At 49.9% G+C, this 23638-nt stretch overlaps 1 protein-coding gene across 1 annotated transcript in view; it reads left to right on the forward strand.

The window, feature by feature from the left end:
• The window catches only part of LOC134048161 (hydrocephalus-inducing protein homolog), a 74970-nt gene that overhangs the window by 11019 nt on the left and 40313 nt on the right, over positions 1-23638 (forward strand). The window contains exons 7-21 of the mRNA XM_062499760.1: positions 1163-1293; positions 2606-2801; positions 5471-5663; positions 6751-6850; positions 8038-8156; positions 9336-9559; positions 11986-12053; positions 14811-14905; positions 15919-16019; positions 17265-17400; positions 17849-18013; positions 18888-19040; positions 21565-21803; positions 22911-23169; positions 23373-23431. Coding sequence (XP_062355744.1) covers positions 1163-1293; positions 2606-2801; positions 5471-5663; positions 6751-6850; positions 8038-8156; positions 9336-9559; positions 11986-12053; positions 14811-14905; positions 15919-16019; positions 17265-17400; positions 17849-18013; positions 18888-19040; positions 21565-21803; positions 22911-23169; positions 23373-23431 — 2238 coding nt within the window. The remainder of the gene's footprint in view (positions 1-1162; positions 1294-2605; positions 2802-5470; positions 5664-6750; positions 6851-8037; positions 8157-9335; positions 9560-11985; positions 12054-14810; positions 14906-15918; positions 16020-17264; positions 17401-17848; positions 18014-18887; positions 19041-21564; positions 21804-22910; positions 23170-23372; positions 23432-23638) is intronic.

Here is a 23638-nt window from a genome sequence, read left to right on the forward strand (position 1 = left end):
TTCAGCTTGCCATATGTTCTCCTTATTTTTGCATGTGATGCATTCATCACCAAACTCCCCAGAATTAAATGACAGATTGAGCACCAGCAAATCACCGAGGCCAGGAACTTTTCTTTCCTCAGTGGTGCTGCAGAAGAGCACGAAGCCCAGCAGCTGCTGGTCAGAAGCACATTTCACCGGAGCTGTCCCTGAGCATCAAAGTACTGAGCCTTGTGTTTGTCAGGCAAGAGCGTTTGACCTGGTGACCAATCCTAATTGCTCCTGTTAAATCCAAAGTGCACCAACACATCTGCATAATTATTTCCAACACATTGCACAGTTTGTCTGGTGGGCCAGGCAAACAGTTACCAGCCTGGATGACAACCTAGAGTCCCAGACTGCATTGCTGGTAAATACACAGAAACCTCCTGTTCTGCTTCCTTGATGTGCTCCTGATAAGGATGCTACATTTAGCTGTGATTGGATCCTTCACACTGTACATGGCATCCTCCTTTTGGGTCTTGTTTCCAAAGTCACTGTATTCTCTGCATTTGCCCTCTGTTTCAGAGTGTGGACTGCTCCTTTTCTTAGAGCAGCTTCCATTGAAATGCTGATAAAATTTGCTCTTTTAGGCTAAATCGGGATGTTATCAAGGTAAAATAAACCAAAGAACCACACTTTAAATTCACAGTAATTATTCCTTGCTCTTCAAAGAAAAGTTCATTCTCCCTGTCTGACTCCTAGGCTGTAATCTCACAGGACAGGTAATGCCCTAACATTTGCATCTCTTGAAATGAGGTTTATAGGCAGCAGGAAAAGGGAAATTCCTGAGGCAGTCGGTGTCAAGCTGTGCATGCAGATAGCTCTTAGCCTTCTCTGTGCTTTTCACAAACCATTCTCTGATGGGATTGCTGGCAGTCAGACCCTTGAGTCTCCTTGCAGGGGGCTGGATGCAGAGTATGGGGGAGATGAGGTAATTTTATCCCACAGGATCTTCTGAGGGCTGGATCTTCTCAGAAGTGGGTCAGTAGCTGTTCCTGATCCTGTCTGTTCTGTCTGTCTTCTGTTGACTGTGATCTGTTTGCTCCCTGCTTGCCCAAGTGAGCTGAAGTGACCTGCACTGCAGAAGGAGTATCATCCCCAGATGTGGCCCTGAGTCCTGATCCCTGTCTTTGTGTTGCAGTCCTTTCTGCGTGGTTCCAGACAGGGGAACTCTGGCCGCTGGTGACACCATGCAGGTGACAGTGGGATTTCACCCGCTGACGGTCGGTGACCATTCCGGGTCCCTGGTAGTGTGCTGCAACACAGGTGAGTGCTGGGCACTGCATGGGGCACAGGACAGTTCTCCACCATCACTCCCTGTTGTCCCATCCCCCTCGATTCCCTCTAGGTGTACCACCACCCCTGTTACAGCTTTACCCCAAAGAAATCTTGAGAACTCATTGGTGTTTAGGGGGTTGATAAAGTGGATCCCCTCTAACAGGGCTGGGATTTTTGGAATCCTGTTTTTCTGGGAGTTGCTGAGTGGAGGAAGGAGGAATCCTGAATCTCCACTATTGTGTGGCTATGCCTGGGTGCAGTTAAATTATTTTATTGTTGGGCAGTGCTGTATGTGAGGCGTGAGGTCTCCAGCACAGTCTCTCCAATGCAATGTATTCCTTGCACACCTCTGTCCCCATCTGCTGCTTCTCCATTGGCATGGACCCTTTTTCTGTGTTGGCTTCTACACACATATCTAGTTTCTGTCCAATAACATTTTCAGGCCCTCGAGTTCCTGTTTGGTGACAAATCAAGACAAATTTTTCCACATCCCCATTTCCTAGGCCGCTCATGATGTTGCAAATTTCTCACATCTCTCTCCCATTTGATTTGTAGACTGAGGAATCCCATTCATTCTTCATATAGACGCTGCTCTGTACTTATTAATATTTCTTTTGTCCCTTTTAAATTTAATTTTAAATGGGTCTTGAGATCAGAACAATACAAAATATTTCAAGACTGATGTGGCTGTGGGTTTGGACAGGGAGATAATGATGATGATGATTTTCATGGTGTTCATTTTGTAGAGGTTTGTCATCTTGCAGAGCCGGGCTGGTTGTGTTTCCTCACCTGTGTCCCCTCCTGCTGTGGGCTGTCACTTCACTGGTTCCTCTGGGCCTCCTTTTTCTGCCCACATGCCCCCAGGCATATTTGCTTGTCAGCAACAAGGGGTCCAAGGGATCAGGAGAGACAGGAGTCTCGTGGGATGCCCAGGGGAGACCCTGGGCAAGGCCAGACTGAACAGGGCTCCTCAGCATCACCTGGAGGGCTTTGATGCAGAAATCCTGGTGATCTGAGTGGGTCACCTGAGCACATCTGCCCAATCTCACTGTACATACTGTCACCTTGGGGCCAAACCTCTACCAACACAGTGAGAAATAAGGTGTTTGAGGAGGTGCCCAGGACATCCTCACGCTGTACACACAGAGCTGTCAGGATGTGATAAATGTACTGATCCATAGAATGGTCATTCAGCTAAAAACTGTGACACTTCCTTGTGCAACCTGTGGTTTGTTCTGCTCCTTGTGCTTCCATCAGCAACTGAGCTGAGCAAAGACTCCTCTTTGCTTTGTTCCAGGTGAAAAAGGTATCCGCACAAACCTTCACGGAGAAGCTGTAGATGTCAACGTTCGGTTGAGCACCAATTCCGTGAAGGTTGAGAACACTTTCATCACCACATCAAACTACACAACCGTGTTCATCAAAAACAGGAGTAACATCACAGCCCACTTCCAGTGGAAGACTTTTCCTACTGAGGAAGATGAGAATAAACTGAAGAGAAGGTTGGTTTGAAAGATGCGTTTCAGAGAGATACATGGCCCAAGACTAAATCTAACGTATGGCCTCAGGGGGGTGTGGGTGCTTTTGAATGGTTTAGGCCAAGTAAAGCATCTTTGGTATTAGGATGTGTGTCTTGGGCTTCAGGAGCTCAGCACTCAGCATTCCATTTCCATTTGTACTCCAGCCAAGGATGGCATTTTGGGAAGGAAAGGTTGATTGCAATGACTGGATTTCCTGAAGTTCTAATTGGGCTTTTGCCTCTCTAATCTTCTTCCTACATGACTTGGCAACATCCTCAAACATTTCCTGAGTTGCCAGGCACTCTTTCCAAAGGTGATACACCCACCTTTTTTTTTTTTTTTTTTTTTTTTTTCCCCTTAGTTCCTTCAAAAATTCCTTGCCCATCCAGGCTGGTTGTGGTTCCTGTCAGCTCATCTTTCAGCACGCAGGGACAGTCTGTTCCTGTGCCTCCAAGACTTCTTTCTTGAAGTATGTCTATCCTTCCTGGACCCCTTTGCTTTTAAGGGCTGTTTCCCAAGGTACTCTCCAAACCCGTCTCTTGAACAGGCTGAAGTCTGCCCTCCAGAAGTCCAGAGTGGAAGTTTTGTTGATGCCTCTCCTTGTTTCACTGAATATTGAGAACTCTTTCACAGTCACTGTATACCAGACAGTGGTGAACAGATGAAGTTCATTAGTTCTTAGGGAATCTCCTGCTGATATCCAGTACCTGGGTCCCAGGGAGGCAGCAGACTTCCCTGTGGAATGGATCTGGTCAATACACAGGACCCTCAGTTCCCCTTACAGGGGAGTCACCCACTACCCTTCTTTTCTTCTTAATACTTGAGGCTGTGATCTGGCTGACAGACAAAGTGCAACTGGGACACTCTCCAGACAGAATTTTTTTCTTTAGTGCCATCTGTCTGACCCTCTGGATCCAGGGCCCCATACCTATTCTGTCAGGGCACTGGGTAGGTGATAGGGGTCAGGATGGAATTTTATTACCTCTCCAGTAGAGAGCCATTTCCATTCCCCATTGTCTCCTAGGTCTCCTCCTTCTGCCTGAGTGCAACAAGGGCAGGGCTCCTCTGACTCCCGCTGAGCTTCTCTCAGAGTTGGAAGGGTGTAACTCCACCAGTTAATTTCTGTTTTGTTCAACAATGCCCAACCGTAACTGTTGTGCCAGAACTGCCATGCCCAAATTGCCATGGCAAGCCCCAGCTTCCTTCGGGTCAGGTTGCTCACACTCCCCAGAGTCTTTTAAAATTGCCTAGAAAGCACCAGGAGACGCACCCTTGCCCACTTGAATGGATGGCAAGAGGATCCTTTAGTCCCCTGGACTTCTTGGTTTTCCACTGTTCTCTATCTACTTACATAGTATCTGACTTCCATACAAGCTCTCTGTGCTGAAAGAAAATCCTCTTACCTTCTCTGGCTACTTTCCTGGGCTGTTGATTTCCATTTTTTCTCATTTGGCTGCCTCAGCCTGAATGCCAGTTGATCCACTGTTCCCTCTGAAGCAACAAGGTTTCCCCAGGGTAAACTTCCAACTGGTTGTGGTTTTGTGGGCCTTTTCCCAGTTATATCTGTCTGCATGCTAGTTAAACTGTCACCAGGACATTTTCTCCTTCCTTCCTTCCTTCCTTCCTTCCTTCCTTCCTTCCTTCCTTCCTTCCTTCCTTCCTTCCTTCCTTCCTTCCTTCCTTCCTTCCTTCCTTCCTTCCTTCCTTCCTTCCTTCCTTCCTTCCTTCCTTCCTTCCTTCCTTTCTTCCTTCCTTCCTTCCTTCCTTCCTTCCTGCCTTCCTTCCTGCCTTCCTTCCTGCCTTCCTTCCTGCCTTCCTGCCTTCCTTCCTGCCTTCCATTCTTAGGGATAATTTTAGCTCCAAGACCACTGTCCTGCTGTCACAGAAGCTTCTGAGATCTCAGAGTAGAGAGGACTTGTTTATGAGAGGAGATAGTGCAAGATCCTTTCCCTCTCAGGACATTCTACTACCATGTACTGGCATGGGACCCAAAAAGCTCTGGATCATGAAAAGGTCTCTCCAGGAGTTTGCTGTCTCCCTCCTGCACAACAAAGTCCCTCGCTCTCTCAGAGCCTCTCTTTTCATCCATATAAAACCTTGAATGTCACTGAAGGGGTGCGGTGTCTCAATTAATTGATTTCCTTTGGAAGTGCTCTGGGATGCTCTTGTGAAAGACAGAGTAGGGAACAGGCCAGGTCCAAAATGGAAGAAACAAAGAGTGATGCTGGTAACACGTAGCTGCAACCCAGAATTGTCTCCCCTTCCCAGGGAAGTCCTGCAGTGGGCAATCCATGATCTTTATCTGCCTTCCCCGAGCAGCTCAGGGGTAGGAAAAGACAGTTGAGGTGCCTGGTGGATTCTCCCTCAGTTTTGGCAGAGGCTTTGCGACAGAGGCTTTGGGGCTTCTTCTGAGGGGTGCTGGCTTTCCAAAACTCTCCTGAGCTTGCAAGTGTGAAGTAAAACTACCTGCTGTGCCAGTGAACAAGTTATCCTCTCATTGATTTGGGACCCCCGTGGCTTGGGGTCAGCACTTGCTGGGGAGCTGCTGCTGCTCCTCCCCAAGTGCTTTGCTCTCCTGCACTCAGACGTCTCTCTTCAAATGCGTGGTTTATTAAATGATCTGCTGGCTTTGTCTCTCCCTGCGGCTGCAGGCAGTGCTATTTTCTGCAGCCACTGAAAGAGGTGTCGCTGGAAAAATTCATTGAGGAGGAAAATATAGAGCAGGAGAAGGGCTATTGTGAAGATAACACTGCCCTTGTGAGCCACACAGTCCAGGAGGAGATGGCAAAGGTGAAAGAAGACCCCATGCTGTTTTCCGATGACATTTTTTCCATTGAGCCCGTGGTAAGTGATAGTTGAGAACCTCATTTTCCTCCTCTTCCTCCTCCCTCTCTTCCTCCTCCCACCCTCCCTCCCAATCCTCCTGGATGCCGATGCACTCACTCAGCAGATCCTCAGGTGGATCCATGTGCTGGGACGAAAGACATCAAGTCTCTGGTGGGGCTGCAGAGCTCGCTGCTAAAAGCAGTTCTGCCCTGCAGGCTCAAGGCAGGGCTGGGAGCCTGACAAAGCTGAGCTCTGCTGCCAGGGCTCCAGCTCAAGGGCACTCAGTGCATGTTCTTGCACTGTCCACAGGGACCAGTTCTTGTAGGTAGGGGCTCCCCTGGCTCGTGGTGTGCAGGGTTTAGCAAAGGGTGTTGGAGCTCTGCCAGTTCCCATCTTGACCTGAAGCATGCAATGGTTTGCCGGGAAAAGGAGGCCAAATTCAGCCCAAGGTTAATCCTAGAAATGACAATCCTTTCCTGCATCCATGACTATTTCTGAGTCTCCCTTCCTGTGTCATCTGTGAGCCTGGACTCAAGGCTGGAAGGTCTAAATGGGCCTTTTGAGTTCTCTTGCACACAGGGACAGAAAGCCTTTCCTGTTTGTGTAAGCAAACCCCCATGTCCTCCCATCAGCCAGAGCCCTGATTCTGAGTATTGGTATGGTGAGAGATGATGAATGCCTGGTGCCTGCACAGTGCAAAATCCCTTCTCATCCTGGAGTAAACCCTAGAATAATGCCAACCTCCGCTTTCTTTCAGAACACGGGAAACTATTCTTTTTATTTCCAAGTAAGGGGATCATGGTCTCTTCTTGAGAAGAGCCACCAGTGCACAATGGCAGTTCCACACCGCTGTAGCTGACAGCAGCATGATGTGACCAAGAGCTTGCTGTGTCAGAGCAGTAGGATTGTTGTGGAGAGTGGGAGCTGATCAGCTGAGCATGAAGAGCTTCCAGCAGTGTGCTGAGCTGGGTTTGGAGTGCTTCCTTGGGCTCCTTGTGTTCTTCACTCATCACTGACGCTCTAAATAAAGGCTTAGAGGACTGAGGTTGAAAACAAGAAATGTGAAGTTGGAAGATTAACGTTTTGCTGTCTCTTTGTGCCTTAGGAGGGAGAAATTGGGCCGAACTGTTGCGCCAAAATCAAGGTGACCTTTAAACCTCTAGAAGCACTGGAGTATCGAAGTGTGGCTTACTGCAACATCTCAGGTACAGCTCCTTTCCCCTGCTTGTCTCACCCACAGTGAAGCCATGGTGCAAGCCTGAGCCCGCTGGGCTCCCCTGTAACTGCTGGGAAGAGTCCCTGCTCAGCAAGGCAGAGCTGGCACATTCCCACTGTCCCTGCAGCTTCCAGGGAGTCTCTCGTGCAAGGCCAGGGCTCAGAACACCTGTGTCTGGATTACTGATCCCAGAACAAGCCAGGCAGTGCAGGGAGACGTTTTCATGCCATGACTTTGCCAGCATTTCCACAAAGGCCAAAGAGCTACAGAGCAGAACAGCTTTAGTGAACCAGCACTAAGCCCCTCTAGACCACTGACCTCCAGGATGGGTCCATTTGACATGGATCCATCATCAGGCAGTAGGAGCTGAGTTAGAAATGTGCTCCCTGCCCCTGGATCACATCCCACTGCCCAGACACCAGCAGACCAGAGGTGGCTGAGCCCTGCTGAGCCCAGGGTGTTTGTAGAAGGACCACCCTCAGCCAGCAGCTTCTTCTCTCCCTGTGTGGCAATTGTCACCTTGCAGCTCTGTCTGTGGAAATGGAACAGAGTGCCGAGTGTCAGAAGTTGAGGGCTTTGGCAACAAAGTTGTGTGCTACTGGGCTAGACAGTTTGGCAGTTGCCAAACCATGAGCTTTGTGCCTTCATTGAATGGATTTCAAAGCTCCTCTAAGTGCATGAGAAGGAAAGCATAGAATCTTAGTAAGTTAATGATATTAAGGATGGAATGGACCTTAGTGGCAAGACCAAGTAGCTCCAAGCCCCATCCAGCCTGGCTTTGAACACTTTGGGGCTGGAACCTCCACAACTCCCCTGGGGAACCTGCTCCAGTGTCTCCCCACCCTCACAGTACAAAATTTCTTCCTACTATCTAACCTAAACTTCCTTTCTTTCAATTTTCCTCATTACTTCTTGGCCTGTCACTACAAGACATCAGAGATGTTTTAAACTCGGCAGATTGGTGGCTAAAATTGGAAAGCAGCCCAAGGAATGGCTTAGAAATTGGAAGTCAGCCCCAAGGGATATCTCCCAAGGGAAGAGAAGAGTCCAGATCTTCTCCTGTAGCAACAGGAGCTGGTTGCATCCAGCTCAGAGTCAGGGACTAGCATTGAGGTAGCCTGGAAAATGCAGTATAACAGAGAGAATTATTGTACTGAAATGGACATCTCTCCCCAGGCCGAGAGAGCAGGCTGCCCCTGCGCCTCATCGGGGAAGGCCAAGGACCCTTCGTTGAACTCCGCTCTCATACACTGAACCTTGGGAACATTTTTGTCAACACCCCCTACGTCTATGAGGTGAGCAGCAGGCCTAGGGATGGATCCTGATGGCTCCTGAGGCAGCAGCAAGCCTGGTGGATCTGTGGAATTCCTGCCAACCTGGCTAGTTGTGAGCAGGGAATATTTGATGTACTGGTCAAATCTGGGAGGTCAGGAAGGTGTGTCTGTTGTTCATGAAACCCCAATCCCTGCTTTTGTGTGGCCTTCCTTGGGGATCAGCTGGGAGGCTTCCTGCAAAACAGCCCCCTGGCATATGAAACCAGCACTGGGTTCAAAAAGCTGCATGTTCAGAGGCTTTTGTGGCAGCTCCAGACACAAGGCACCTTTGTACTGAGCTGTTCAGAAGCAGCTGGAACAAACTGGCTACGTTTGAGCTTCGGTCCATTGCAAACGATTTTCAGTCAGGTGTCTCCTGCTTATTCCTGGAAGTCACAGGAAAGCCATCCAGCCCTCTGGCTCAGTGCTGGCCCTTTCAAAGGGCTTGGCAGTTCTTCCCTTGCTGACCAGTCCAGCACCACACTTCAGCCTTGGTGCATCTCTGACTCTAGAAAGAGAAGAGTGTTCCTAGGAATAAAGCAAAGGATTTTTCTACCTATTTGCCTTCCCCCTCCCCGCCACAGTAGTGTCAAGTTTGCAAAAGAAAACGGAGAACAACTAAAAGAGGTAAAAAATGAGGCACTACATCATGCTAGACACTTTCAAGAGCTTGGCTGTGGAAGAGAAAGACATGCTGAGTTTTCTTACCAAAAGATGGTGCTGTCTATACATTTTGATGTTGATGCCTCATTTTCAATGTATTGTTTTCATGATATGGGACAAGGTGAATGAGTAGATGATACTGCTGGAGCTGTGTTAACTGGGGCAGCAGCAGCAGCTCTGTGGTGATTCACTGTGCAGCTGCAATCACCCCATGCTGCTCTCAGGGCCAGATCTGAATGAGCTTGCTGATGCTGACCAGAGGTGGACTGCTCTGTGTCCATGGGATAGCCCCAGAGTGACTCCGGTTATGTGGAGTTAACACTGCTTTGCATGAAAACCCAAAGGCAGAACTTGTCCTGTTGTATTTTTTTGCTTTCTGCCATTCAGCAGCACAAAGCATCTTCTGCCTTTTCTGGGTGTTAATTGTGTCATTAGACAACAATTCACACAAAGGGAAGACTGCAGGTGCATTTCCGTTTTGCTTTCTTGTTGCTGCAGGTGAAACTGATTAACCAAGCACCTATTGATGCTCCCTTCACCTATATCTGTACAACTGCAAACGTGGGCTACTGCTTCAAGTTTGCACCTGAGGAGGGCATCATTGCACCAGGTGGGATCCAGACCATCCAGATCTCCTTCAATGCCACCGTACTGGGGAGGTTTGAGGAAGAATTCCAGTTCAGTGTGGCTGGATCTCCTACGCCTGCAATCCTGATTATCAAGTAAGGACTCTGGGAGCTTGCTGGGCACATCTGTAGCTGTCTCTGGGACATCCCCCACCGACCTCATTTTGGGGTCAGGAAGAGAAGTGCTGCCTGAGGTCCTCATCTCTGCTCTGATTGTGGCATTGCCTTAGGGGGGAGGTGCCTGCTGCCCTGTGTGCTACCTGAGAGCTGGAATGACACCTCCCTGCAGGGATCTCCCTCTGCCTTGGGCCATAGCAGGCAGTGGGAGGGATCAGCTTTGGGCAGTAGCTGCTCTGGGATGTCCCACCTAAACTCCCAGCAAGGCTCCCAGGGCTTTGGAGATGGGCCAGCCTGGGTGATTCTGCACCAGCAGCAGTGATTTTAAAAACTTCTGTGAATAATCCATCCCAAATGGGCAGCAGCAGCCTCACCTCACCTCTCATGGCCATGCTGTGGGGGACAATCTGTGCTCCCAACTCCTGTGCAGAGAGTGCTCTGGTACCTCCTTTCCACAGCCAGGAAAGGGCTGATCCCGTGGGCTGGTGCCATTGCAAGAGATAATCCTGGTCCAGTAGAAGGGAGAAGGGGTGATAACAGGGGAGGCCGAGCTCAGTCCTCAGGACCACAGCAGCATGAGGGCTTGTCCCTGCTAGCCCGAGCCATGTGCTGGAAGGATGATGTAGTGTAAGCAGGAAAGCTGATGCTGGCTGCACTGGAGCTTTGGAGCTGGGCTGTTGCTGTTGGGAGGCCCTGGATCAAGGCAGCAAAGAAACAAAAACAATCTGCAGTCCATTATACCAATGAGATAAGGGAGATGGATAGGAAAGGACAAGCAAGTGATCACTTAGCAAGAGAAAAGTAGTGAGTAGATCTTCTCATAGTAGAGAAACAATTATGCTGGCTTTGTCTTTGGAGTACTGCTTTTTTATTTTGGAAATTAAGAGGGAGCCTTCCACCATCAAATGACTGATTCTCCTCTGTCCCTGCCCCAAACTGGTCACAGGATGTTATTGCATAAGCAGCTTTCTCCTTGAGCAAGGGCAGGTGTGCCCTGTTGAGGTGTGTAGAGCAGAGCCAGTGGCAGTCCCGTGAACACAACAGAAGGCACAGTTCACTGGTCCTGGATTTTTAACCAAAGGCCAAGTGGGCATTGATTGGCATCAGCCATGAAATAAACTCGTGAGTGTTGTGCAGCTTCAAGTGCTGATTTCAGTGGATGTTGGGGCCTGTCTGCTGAGTTCAAGCACAGCTGAGGTGGTGTGGTAGATTCAGGACATCCACGTCCTGAACGGATGAAGTGCAGTAGCTGTTGGCTGTGCCAGCTGGTGCACTTGTGACAAGCTGATCCTTTCCTGAAGCGATGCACTTCACTGGGCTCCTCTGAGAACGAGCTGTGCTTTTTGGAGCCCCGAGCACACTTGCTAAAAACAAATAGTTGCTGACAAAACAGGCGAAGGGCAGGTCTTTGTATGGAAATCCGAGGAAAGTTTTATTGGGTCTTGAAGGTAGTCCAGGGACAAAGACAAAACTGGGTTGAGGGCAAAGGGTTAACTATGGGACGAAAGAGGCGCGTCCTGAGGATCAAGCTCCTATAGGGACAGGGAAAAGCAGTGCAGAGGAGGGGCAGCCAACCAGGGGAACCAATAGGGTAACAGGGCTGGAGCAATATGGGCATATCAGGAGCAATAGCGATCAGGAGAAGGGAGAACATTCTAGGAGGAATAGCAATGAGGTGAACAGGGGCTGGACAGGGGTGGAACAACTCTACAAGCCAAGAGAACTTCAGACATCACCATGTGCCTGCAAAGGCCAATGGGAGGGAGGTACTTCTCACCCCAGCCTGGAGGGGTGTTTCTCCCTGCCTGCTCCTGCCCCTCCAGAGCTGAAGCGGTACAGCCCCAGTGGCTGGCTCCTGAGCCTCCGTGCTTTCCTCTAGGATTCATCTGTTGACTGGGTAGAATTGTTGCTGCTGTTTCCAGAGAATTCTTGAGGCTCCCTTGACTCCATGTCTCAAAACTCTGTTAATGATTGTGTGGGTTAAAATCTGCTGAGAAAGTTCCTGCATGGGAACACCAGTTACAGCTAAGAAGCAGCCAAGCAGGGAACCTGTGGCTGGAAAGGCTGGTTACAGAAGTTTGTGGGGACACCTTTATGTCCGTCATCTTACAGATGGGGAAACTGAGGCACAGAGCCATGTCTGGGTGTGTGTTCAGGGTCCTTCATGGGACCACCAGCAACTTGGGGGCTTTTCCTGCCTGCCCTGTGCCCGAACCCCATCCGTGGCTGTGGCTGCTAGCCACTTGGGCTTTAGCTGCCTCCTGTCCACATGACACTGTGCTGAGCACATGGTGGTGTGTTGATCCGAAACCCACAGTGCACCCGACTAGGTTTTCTGCCCCCAAGCCACTACAGCCAGACACTTTGCAATTGCCTTTAACCAAGCCATTTCCTCCTCATCGCAGGGGACATGTCTGTGAACTGACTGTATACTTCAACGTCGATGAGCTCAACTTCGGTGACGTTTCCTTTGGTGAGTGTTCCCTGGGCTTAGACACAGCATGAGGGATCTGTGCATTCCAAAGTGGAACGCTTGAATGTGAAGGCATCTGTCACTCATGTTCTGCCACTGCAGCAGCCTCTTCAGGGTGTGAACTCCAGGGCTGCTGGTGCCTCAGGTAGCATTTTGCCATTGTGAGATCAAATAGTACCAGGGAATAGAAAGGCAGTATTTTCTGATGGCTCTGTCCTGGTTTAAAAGACAGATGTCTGCCAAGAAAGGAGGAAGTCTTGCTGAATGGGAAGATGACCCCCTCCCTCCAAATTATTGTACCTGTGGAATTCCAGGGGTTCCAGGCAAAACTATGGGAAAAGGAATGACAGTTCTTTACTAGAATATAGCAGAATAGCACAAACAACAAGGCAGTAGCAGAAGTTTCCAACCAGCCAAGTACTGTTTTTCCCCTTTGGTGTAGTTACGATCACAGGCAGGAGGAACTGTGGGATCTGGCAGGGCAGTGATCCCCTCCCAGCTGGCAGGGAAGGAAGGAAGGGAAGAAGGAAGGAATTGTGCAAACTCACGGGCAGCAGGGGATCTCGGCAGTGCCAAACAGCAGCAGGCAGAAGCAGGGAAGGCAGGCGAGTTTGATGATGGTGCTGAGCTGCAGCCTAGTGAAGTGCTGGGGACAAGCACTCAACCTCCCACAGCACCACACGGCCGAGCTTCCCCATCCCCGAGTGGAAGGAAGGAAAGGTCCACTCCCTGCAAAACCTCAGGTCCCACTTCAAAACCGCCCATGGCATCATGCCACAACTCACAAAAAACCCTGAACAGAAAGACCCACCCCCCCACAGCCAAAACCCCCCAAACCCCTATCCCCCTTCCCAGACCAAGGGGAAAATTCACTACAAAGCCTAAACCCATAACAATGAAGTACATGAACTTTTTAAGAAAACTAATTGCCTTTCCTGAGCTGCTGCTTCCCCACACTTCATCACCTCTGAGGCACTTGTTAAGTTGCCTTTTGAATCAATGAAGCAAGAAAGGCAACAGGTAGATCTATGGTTCTGTAATAGCAGATTCATCCTGCTTAATCCAATTTCATTCCTGAGGTCTCTTCAGCTGAAGGCAGCTGTTGTAGTTTTGCTTCTTTTTAACTGTTGATTGCTGTCTGCATGTGGTGACCTCAGTCTAATTGGAGGTTTTGAAATCTGTGTTTGTCCTTCTTGTGGCCTCTCTTGTCTCCCTGCTGGAGTCACTGCTGGAGCTGGCACTGATCACTGTTGATGTGCACAGAGAAGCCCTGGGCTGTGCCCGCAGTTGTTTTTTCCCCCCATCTGTGTTCAAATGACTCTTGGTGAGCAGGCCTGGAGAGAAGTCTCCTCCCCACCGAGCTGGCCAGGCAAGCCAGACGTCCACTGCAGAGCAGGTTGTGGCTGGTGTCCGGGCTCTGCAGGACATCCTCACCGTAGCAGCGTGCACTAGAGGGTGAAGTGCCGCTACCTTCCTGAAAAGTGCCTTTAGTAGAAGGCGGTCAGGCAGGCACACAAACACACACTAAGTCCACACGGCCGCAAGGAGCAGAAAGGAGCCCACGGAGAAAAGACGAGAGGGATCTTCTGTATGGAGTTCTGATGGAGGTTTATTGTAGCCACACACCAAAGGGGTCCAGGAGCAGAAGAGCCAGAAAAAAGGAGGGTCGAGGCTTAAGTACAAGGCAAGACGGGGCAGAGTAGAACATGAGGGTCCAAGGGGCTGAGAGCACAGGGGCGATACAAAGGTGGGGCAAAGGGCAACAACCAACAAGGAAATGGGGGTGGAACGCTGTGGAAAATTTGGGCCAATGGGTAAAGAAGGAAAGGAGAACTTTGCAGAACTGGGGAGGACATTAGGGATGACATAACTGGGGTACATTAACATAGAGGAGCAAAGAACTGTGGGGAGAATCCCTTTTTGTCACCCTGGGTTAAATGCCCTTTAGACGTCTCCTTGTCTTTCCTTCCAGGGCATGGAGATTGGTATCTCCCTGGCAGGCCCCTGGGTCTCCACGCCACACCATGTGTGGCTGTATCTCTGGCTTTCCAGCAGGGAAAGCAAATCTCAGAGCTAAAGCGGGGTAAACACTTGCAGGCAGCAATCACAGGGAGCAGCACGGGTGTGATGTCCGGGTTTTTTGGGTGAGGTGGGACATGTTATTAATTGCTAATCTCAAAGCAAGGCTCGGGTTTGCCTCCAGCTGAGTGGGCTCTGAGCTGTCACGTGCTCAGTGTGTTTGGCCCAAACCAAGAGATGCCTTAAGGATCCTGCAGAGAGAAACTGCATTAGTGTGCTTTGCATCATATTCCAGTTCCTGATTCCATCCTCGCTTTCTTTGATGTAGCTTCTCTCAATGACAACTCACTGTTTATGTACCTTGAACATGGTGGGAGTTTTGGCAGATTATCAGGGAATTCGACAGCTTGGATTTTCAGAGTAAATGCTTGGTGTGGGTGCACACTCATCAGTGGGAAATAACTGGTGCTGGTTTGGGGCAGGTGAGGGAGCTCCTCCCCATCAGAGAGAAGCTTGCAATACTCAGCAGGGCTCAGAGTGGGCATTTTCAAGGCTACAGTCTGGAATCAGCGTCAAAGAGAACTAAATGACAATTAATTTCTCATGCAGCTTCTCGGTGAGCTGTAGTTCAGACAATAAAGAGCTGAACTCCAATCACACTTTCATCCTACCAGGATATTCACAGCAGGAGTCATGACATAATTGGTGCCTAAATGGAATTTTGTGTCCTTTTCCTAGGCTTTCCCTACACCATGACCTGTCGCCTCACTAATGCCTTCCCAGTGTCCCAGAGGTTTAAGCTCCGCATGTCTGACGATGGCACTCAGCCTGCTGTTAGTAGCTTTGATCAAATACAAAAGCAGAGTGACCCATCCTGGAGGCAGGGAATTCATTTTTATGTGGAGCCAAGGGAGTTTACAATGAATCCCAGCCAAGGGACCATTGCTCCCCAGGGACACCAGGATATCAAGGTATGGGGGGAGTCCAGCTGAAGCTTCACTGCTGTGTGGGAGGGCTTTAGCTCTGCTGCCAACTTTGAGCATTGTGTGAGTGAGATCTGCACTGGCGTGAGGCCTCTGTTAGCTGGGTTAATCTGGACGCTCCTGAAGGAGCACTGTTTTGTTTCCAAAATCCTACACCGAGATCACATACCAGATGGTCAAGTACTGAACCATTCTTGTGTTCTTGAGAGTGATTTCTTTGATTGCAAATGGGCAGAGGAAGGATGAGGAGAGAGGGCAGCTGTTAGAGAGATGTCATTGTATGAAGCAGTTTGCTTTTCTGCTTGGTCTCATTTCTCCTCTCCTGGGAAGCAAAATGATTCGTGTTTATGGCAGGGATCACCAGTGGAAGACAAAAAACTCTGCAGCTATGAACTGCCCAGCACCTGCTGAGCCACACTTTGCCCTCAACTTCCTGCTGTAAATCTGATTCTGTGCAAGTCAGCAGATTTCCTCTGCATTTATGTCATTGTAGTCAGATGAAAAATTGGCCCCTTAATTTGAATACAGTGGTGTGTAGAGCTTTTGTCTAATGTTTTAATTTATTTGACCTATACCCTGATAGCAAGGTGTGTTTAACACATCTGGTATTGCCAGGAGGCTTTGGTGACTTTCAGAGACTGTGCTCCACACATGGAGCAGCAGAAGAATTAAGGCAAAATCCACCCTTTCCTTAGCATGAAACAAGAACTGGAGGATATCACACGTGGGTAACGAGCTTTTGTAAGGAGGAATTTACTGCCCTCTCCTCTCCTCTCCTCTCCTCTCCTCTCCTCTCCTCTCCTCTCCTCTCCTCTCCTCTCCTCTCCTCTCCTCTCCTCTCCTCTCCTCTCCTCTCCCACCAGGTGACCCTGTGTTCCAACACCGTGATGGATTTCTGCCGGAGAATGCTGGTGGACCTGGAGGGTATTGGCAATGGAGTGGCATCAGTGACCATCATGGCCAGGTACCAGCACTTCCCTGGCCTCCCCCAGCACGCTGCCTTGACCTGGATTTTCTGGCTGGAGCTGCCAAGGAGACGTGTTGTTTAATGACCTCATGTTCTGCCCAGCCGGATGAGAGAACAGCAGTGCTTGGAAAGCAGCCTGTGCTGAAAAGCACCCCTGCTCACAGCCCAGCATGGTCCTGGGCCTTTTTCTAAAGGGACCAGGAATGATGTGATTTATTGGCCTGGTTTTTGGTGCCTGAAGTGGAAGAAATTTCCCGGGGGACTCCTCTCGTCCTTCCTGCAAGAGGTGGAGTTGTGCTGGGTTGTAACCAACCTGCACTGGTTTGGGACACACCAAGCAGCTTGCTGAGAGTCAGGGCCTGGTTCTGTTAATGAGGGCACGTGACCGTGGGGAAGTGGCTCACAGCAAGAGTGGTGAGGGCAGGATCTTACAAGGGGGAAACAGCCCTTGAAGTGACAGGCCAGCTCTTGTTTTTCTCCTTGCCTCTGCTTCCCATTTTGAGCGTTAATGTTCTCAGACTAAAACCAAAAGTTGTTCTTGCTGCAGCAGCATTCCATCCTGCTATGCTGCCGCAGGCGTCAGTTTAATGAGAAGAGAGATGCAGTTCCCTGGTGCTGTTCCCTCTCCCAGGTAGAGCCATCCAGTCAGTGCCTGGGCTGCAGTTTTTTTAAGCACGTGCAACTGGAAACAGGCATAGACCTGTGGACTGAAGGACTGAGGGAGATGTAGGAACTGGGAAGGGGTGATCACCCACTCTGCAGGACAGGTGGTGTCTCATGCCCTCCAAGGTTAGGGCAAATTGTTGAGTTCTCAGGCAGGGCAACAGTGCCAAGGGAGAGAAGGGAATCATTTTTATTGAGACACTAGAGTCGTGTGTTCCTTGAGCCTTGGTGAGCACTGCTCCTTGTTGGGAAGGCTCCCCCAGAGCTCATGGATCACTGGAACTGTTACAGGAGTCCTTGTAAGCCTTCTTGGGTAAAGGAGGGGCTGAGGCAGCTGTGAGACAGCTGTGCTCTGCTTGGGGCACTTGGCAGTCTCTGGGTGCTGCCTCTCAGGATTTGCCCCTCCTTGACAGGACATGTTTGAGTGGGAAGACATTGAAGGCAATTTATCAGTGTCGGGCTGTTAAACGTCTATTTGACAGTGACAAACGTGTTATGCTCCATTTCACAATCTTCGAGGGTAAACGTTCCCCATCCTCTCAGTATCTCTGATTCCCCTGGGGTCATCTCATTGCCCAGATGTCTCGTTCCTGAGCTGCGAGTGTACCCTCACGTCCTGCTGTACGACGAGTGCCGCCTCAAGGTGCCCTACGAGAGGAAGTTCCTCGTTGTGAATAACACCGACCTTCCTGGCTGCTACGGGCTTATTCCCCAGGTTTGGTATCACATCCACCTCCTTCTTGCAAATATTACTGAGGAGATTACTACAGGGGAAAAGGGTTTGGGTAGGTCCATGCTGGTTTCTATTCAGTCTTAAAGAGTTGCTGAGAACAGGATCCTACCTGAATGTAAATTTTAGGATGCAGTGTAATCTCCTGAGGAAACAGTTTATGTTTTAGTCTTCAGGGTCTTTTCTTGTGGGACACCTTAGAGGGCTGTGAAAAGCTGCTGCACCCACAGACACCCATGCCTGTGTTGGCAGCCTCCTTGCAGGACCACCCTGAGGATGCTAAGCCTACAATTCTTGCATCTTGTTTCTGCCTTTTATCTTTGCCCTGGGGATTTTTAAAAATGTGTGTAAGTTGGCATTGTGGTGAATGTTAAGGAGTTTGAAATTTCTTGAGAGGTCCCTCCTAAATTGCATTTGATTCTGTCCCTTCTAGAAACGCAGGGAGGACACTCCTGTGTTCTACTCCAGCCCCAAACCCTGTGGGATTGTCCAGCCTCACAGCATTGCAGAGATTCCAGTTACAATCGAAGTCCAAACATTGGGCAAGCATCGCACCAGTGTTCTTATCAGCGTGTTTGGGGATGAGAGAAACCCACGGGTGAGTGCAAGGGGAGATGTGTGCCTTTGTGCAACTCGTCCTGGCAGGCTGCAAAGTGTACGGGGATTCTTCTGGGGAAACCAGGCACAGGCTGCTTTGGAGGACAGGAGGGATTGGTGGCATAAACAGCTCATGCCTTATAGGTGGTAATCTCAGTGTCTGACACAGAAAGTGGCGCATCTTAGGTGGAATCGAGGATAATTCTAGTTAATTAACCTTTCAAATGCTAGTAACTTTGGAAACATCTGTTATAAAATGTCTTGTCATCTCTCTGAGCACAAAAGAAGATGTCAGAAGACTTCTGGGAACCTTGAGCTTTCTCTGAAAGAAAGGAAATGTGACATTTGAAGAGTTGTTGCAAGGATTTCAACTTCCATTAAAACCTATGCAAATGAGGATGCCAAATTCCCTGGATGGCACCAATCATCTGAACCTGGGCCACTGTGGCACTGCACAGAAATCAGTCACCAGGAAGGACTGGCAGTGCAGGCTGTGCCAGTGAACCTGAAGTTGGACAAAACAGTTGTTTCAACTCTCAGGCTGCTTATCTTTTAAGCTGAGTCTCTCCCCACCACAATAACTAGTTGTTCAACTGTCTGCCTGGTCTTAACCTGACATTTCTTCCAAAGCTTTACCCTTGGGGCCAATAATTTGTACTTCGAAAGTTTGTCTTTACCTTGATCCTTTTGAATTTGGAGGTGAATGTGTAACTTTGTTTTCTTTTCCAAAAGGCCAGCATTTCAGCAGGAGAGTGGTAGCTGTCCCTAAAGAAAGTAACTTAGGCAGTGTTGAGCTGCTTAAGCTTTTCTAGGTTTCCCTGTTGAGGTTTGTTTTGGTTTTTCAAAAAATCTTTCTTGCTTGCTTCCTGGAACAGAGACAAGAATTACAGAGCACTGGACAGCTGGCAGACATCTACCCGAGTCCAAGGCTGATAGAATTTGGCATGATCCCAGCACTACAGCCTAATTCACAAACTTTTACCCTCTTCAACAAACGTCTTGTCCCTACAGACTTCAGGGCAGAGATAGTAAGTATCTGTGGGGCTGTTTTCCAGGGAAATTGACTGGTCAGTAGCAGCCATTACTTGGTTTTTAGATGCAAGCTAGATTGCCCTGTGTGAGAGGAGGCAAGATACTCCAATATTCCATCTGAGCGAGGCAAGAGAAACCTGGTTCTGGAGGTTTTAGCTGGGGCACCCCTCAGTGAAATCAGGGGCAGAGATGCTGGAGCACAAATTAGTCTGGGTTGTGTTGACAAGTTCTCCCTTAATTTTACGGAAGGCATTTAGCTGGGTGTGTCACAGTTTTGGAGCTCTGAGATCAAGAGAAACCTGTGGTCCTTTGCTCCCCGGAGCGCATGGATCGCCGTAATGGTTTCCCTACATTTCCCTAGGGGTTCCATCTATCCATTTGCTTTGTGCCAAACTGCTGTTAATAGAGGAGGGCAGGCTACAAGGTCTGTCCTCAGACTGCTTGCAGGGAGACAATTTTCACAGCTCCTGTGGGTCGAGCCAGTTGGGCTGTCCACACAAAGACATGTCTGGGGGTTGTGCACCCCCACATCCTATGGTCTCTGTGCCTGACACGGTGCCAGAGCTGCTCAGCCAGCTCCCGAGCCCATGCCCAGAGTGGCTGCTCCCCGACCAACGCTGGGCTGGGTAGCAGGAGGGCAGGGCTTGCTCTCTACAGCACGCAGATACGTGGAAGCGTGGAGGACAGAGGCAAAGAGAAGACAGGGATCTTCTCTGTGGAATCCAAGGCAGCCCATTCCAAGGAAGGCCCAGGCACAATAGACACAGACACTGAGTGTGCAGGAACTTTTATACAGGGGAGGTTCTAGGGGAGGGTACAAATCCTCAAGCAATAGGGGGAAGATTGGGGAGGAGCACAAGGCAGGGTTTACAATGCTTTAACCAATGAGGAAACACAGGGAGAGGGAGCAATTCAAACAAACCCATGGAGCTTCAAAGCTTAGGGGATTGCCCAAGGGGATTTCCAAAGCAGGGGCTTGGCACAAGGAGGGATTGACAGCTTGGCAGGGGGAAGGGCAAAGAACATTCCACAGCAAGGGGCAGGTACAATGTGGGATTGACAATTCAGGAGGAGGAGGGACAGAGAACATTCTGTAACAAAGGGGAGGTCTTAGGGAAGATTGACAACTGGGTAGGAGGGTACAACTTGGACTAGACCAGCAATAGAGGGGGGAACAGGGGCAAACCATTAAAGAAAAAACACACCGCAACATGTGCCGCTGAAGAGCATCTTTGGGGACCAGCTGCAGAGAAAGGCAGCTCCTCAATATGTGGAGGTTGCATTGGGCAGAAGGAGCTGGGGCTACTCCCCAGGCAGGGGGAGCAGGGCTGGTGCAGCCAGTGGAGGGCTTGTAGGCTGGGGCTGGGACTGGGGGGATGACTGATGGAGGGGGTGATCTGTGAGCAGCTTGAGATTTGTTCTTCTTCACGTTGGGTGTGTTGAACTTGTGGAGCTGGTTAAAACCTGATACTACGGACTTGTTTGAGTCTGTGGATAAAGCATCAGGCTGTGTGGGAGAGTCCAGGCTCAGCCTCCTGCGCCAAGGAGGAGGGCCGTGAACTTTCCTCTTGCTGCTTTTCCATCTGTTTGGGGATAAATGTAACCTTAAAGTGAGGGATTTTTCCAGGACAGCTTTCTCTAGCTCCACAATGAAATTCTGCTTTCAGCCTGTGCAGGGAGCAATGCACCTTGGCTGGGTGGGCCTGGCGTGTCAAGGATGGGTTTCACAAGCTCGTACCAGGGCCGGACCTGCAGAGCTGTGTCCGTGCAGCTGTGCTGCTGCAAGGCCTTTCCTCCCTGCCTAGGGCAGCTTCCCACTCTCTTGCCCAATCCATGAAGTCCATGAGAAAGCAGATGAAGAGAAGAGTGGTGGGAAGAGTGGGCCATGTCCACACGGCGCATGTTATCCAGTTTCCTTTTTGCTTCCTGCTTTTCTGCCCTGCTGTAACCATTCAGAGGTGACTTTTCCAAAGCAGAGGGCACTGGGGCACCTCTCTACAGCTGATGATCAGTGGGAAGTGAGGGCTTCAGTCCTTCAGGGGATGTTGAGAAGCACTGATGGCCCTTTGGGAAAGAACAGTTTGGTGTTGGGGTTTTGCTGAACTGGTTTTACAGAGTTATTCTTCAGGCTCTCAGCAGTATCCCCCAGCTCTGTGGTTTCTGGAGTGGGATTTGAACAGTCCTGGCTTCCTCTGGCCTCGAGCCTTTGTAAGAAGCCACAAGAGACAAAGCAGCTTTCCTTGGCACATAGTGCAGAGAAAGACTGGGGAAGGAACACTCTCCTGTGGAGGAGTGTCCCGTCGGTCGGGAAAACTGGGATAATTAGGAGAGTCTGTTAAAGGAGGGGGAAATACAGGTTGTATAAGCTCTGCTGTTTCCTGGTACTATAGCTTAAATTTAGGGAAATTAAGCCTTTATGATTTTTTATCCTCCCCTCTTTATTCTTTCCTTTTCTTATATCCCCCAGAACACCAGGGTGTGTCATTTCCATCCTAAATGCGTAATATGCTTTTCTTACAGGCCTGCAAAGCCCACTGCTATGTCATCGAACCCAAAGAAGGAGTGATCCCTGCTACGGGTGAGGTTCCTGTGACCATCACAGCAACCTTGGATGACACTGGGATTTTTGCTGACACTATTCAGCTTTTCACTGGGAACAGCCTTTGGACCACCTTCATGGTGCTGGCTGTGGGCACCGGCACCACAATTGTCATGGACAAACCATTCGTCCCAGAGCTCAGCTTGGGACACCAGTTCAGGTAGGAGATCTCTCCACTGCCACCTCTCCTCCTGTCTCAACAAGGAGCAGTTTTGCTGTAGTTCTTCAGAAAAGATCTTCTTCAATTTACAAAGCCCTGACACCTTCCCCAAAGGCAGAGACTCCTTTAGAAACATGGGATGGCCAGTTGAATGTTGTTAGATATCCTCAAAAGCCACTGAAAGGGAAACCAGTTGCTAAATGGCCAGTGAATTGTCTTTAGTTCTCATACATTGTCCTGACTTGACCAAGTAATGCTCTCACAGGCTCCCCAGAACAAAAGGTTCTGAAATGGTGCCCGGATGAGGCGGTCCCTCCATGTGGCTGAGGGACCAAGGGAAGATGGCATCACAGCCTTCCCTTCCAAAATGGTGCCTCTCAGGCAAGCAGGGGCCCTGGGAACAAAGAGACAGGAGGGTGATAACGCCCAGCCGGAGGGCAGGAGCCCTCAGAGCAGTTCCAGAGGCAGATGGAAACTTGCTGGTTTGTGTGGGGTCCACAGCACCGCTGCTGCCGCTTCCTCGTGCTGTTCGTGGGCTCTGCTGCTGCCCTGCTCTGCCCAGGACCTCGCTTGGTTTTTCGCTGCCAGCAGAGTTTGCAAAGTTCACTTTAAAACAGCTTCTAATTGCAAAATGGATACCAGTGCAAAAGTTTCTACAAATGGCTACCAGTGCAACCCAAAGGTGCTATGAACCTGGAGGAGAGTCCCTGCTGCCCTGGTTTCCGGTCCTGGAGCAGGCAGATCATTTTTACCAGCTTGCTGGGATCATTCAGAAAGTGTCTCTGAGCTGGCTTTTAAAAATGCCTGCAATGGTACCCCCCCACACAAAAGGACCCCAAGTGCAGGATCTCAAAGATTCAGTAACGGTTTGGGGCCTAGATTAATACAAGATACAGTCACAGTATGAATCACCCCAGAACAAGCATTTTGGAGGAAAAACCAGGGCCTGAAGGGCACCTTATCAGACACTGTTTCTGATCCACATTAAGAGTTGGAAATGCAGACAGTCTCCAAGCTATTAACACCTCAGACTGCTCACTGGGAGCACTCTGTTGACCAAGGAAATAGCTACTCCCATACTGTTTTCCATCCTGGCCTCTATTCTAGGCTCGTTCCCTGTATTTGTCAGTTCAAAGTAACAAACAGGGGCCACCATTTCCATCGGCTCTTCTGGAGTGTGGAATGTCACAGCCCCCCTAAGAAGAAGGGCCAGAGCATCCCAGCCCTCAGCAGCCCCCTGGCCGAAGATGATTGCCAGAGCCCCAAAGGCACCAGCCCCGTGTTTGGGCTGGAGCCACTGTCGATGGAGCTGCAGCCGGGCGAGTCTGTGGACATGGTGCTGCGAGGCTTCTCCCCCATCGAGCAGGTGAGGTCCCCACCAAGGGCTGAGCCTGGGGAGCCATCAGATGCCCTCCCCTGGGCTTGTTCCACATTCCTTGACACTCGCCTGGGGAGATGAGCAGGGGCCTTCAAGAAACTGGTTTAAGGCCACACGTTCCTGTGGCAGCACCAGTTGCTTTCCTTGCTGGCCACCGTCAGACCAGCTAAGGCTTTCTTGTGATTCCACAGCTACAAAAACCCAGGGCTGATCCCAAAGTAGGGGCGGATGGAAATGTTGCTCTTTTGAGGCAAACAGTGTTGCCTGCTTAGTCAGCAAAGAAGGGCAGAGAGATCATTTAGCCTAGGAGCCCAAAAAGAAAGTGAATTTAAAAAGTGCCAAGCGCTTTATCTGGGGTAAGATTAGAGTAAAACATAAGCCGTGTAAAGGGAGGGATTATCTCCCAGGTGCCTTTTGTGGTTTTTGGGTGCACTGTTAGGGACAATTGAGTGGAGAA

Source organism: Cinclus cinclus, chromosome 11, assembly GCF_963662255.1.
Source record: "Cinclus cinclus chromosome 11, bCinCin1.1, whole genome shotgun sequence".
Lineage (NCBI taxonomy): Eukaryota > Metazoa > Chordata > Aves > Passeriformes > Cinclidae > Cinclus > Cinclus cinclus.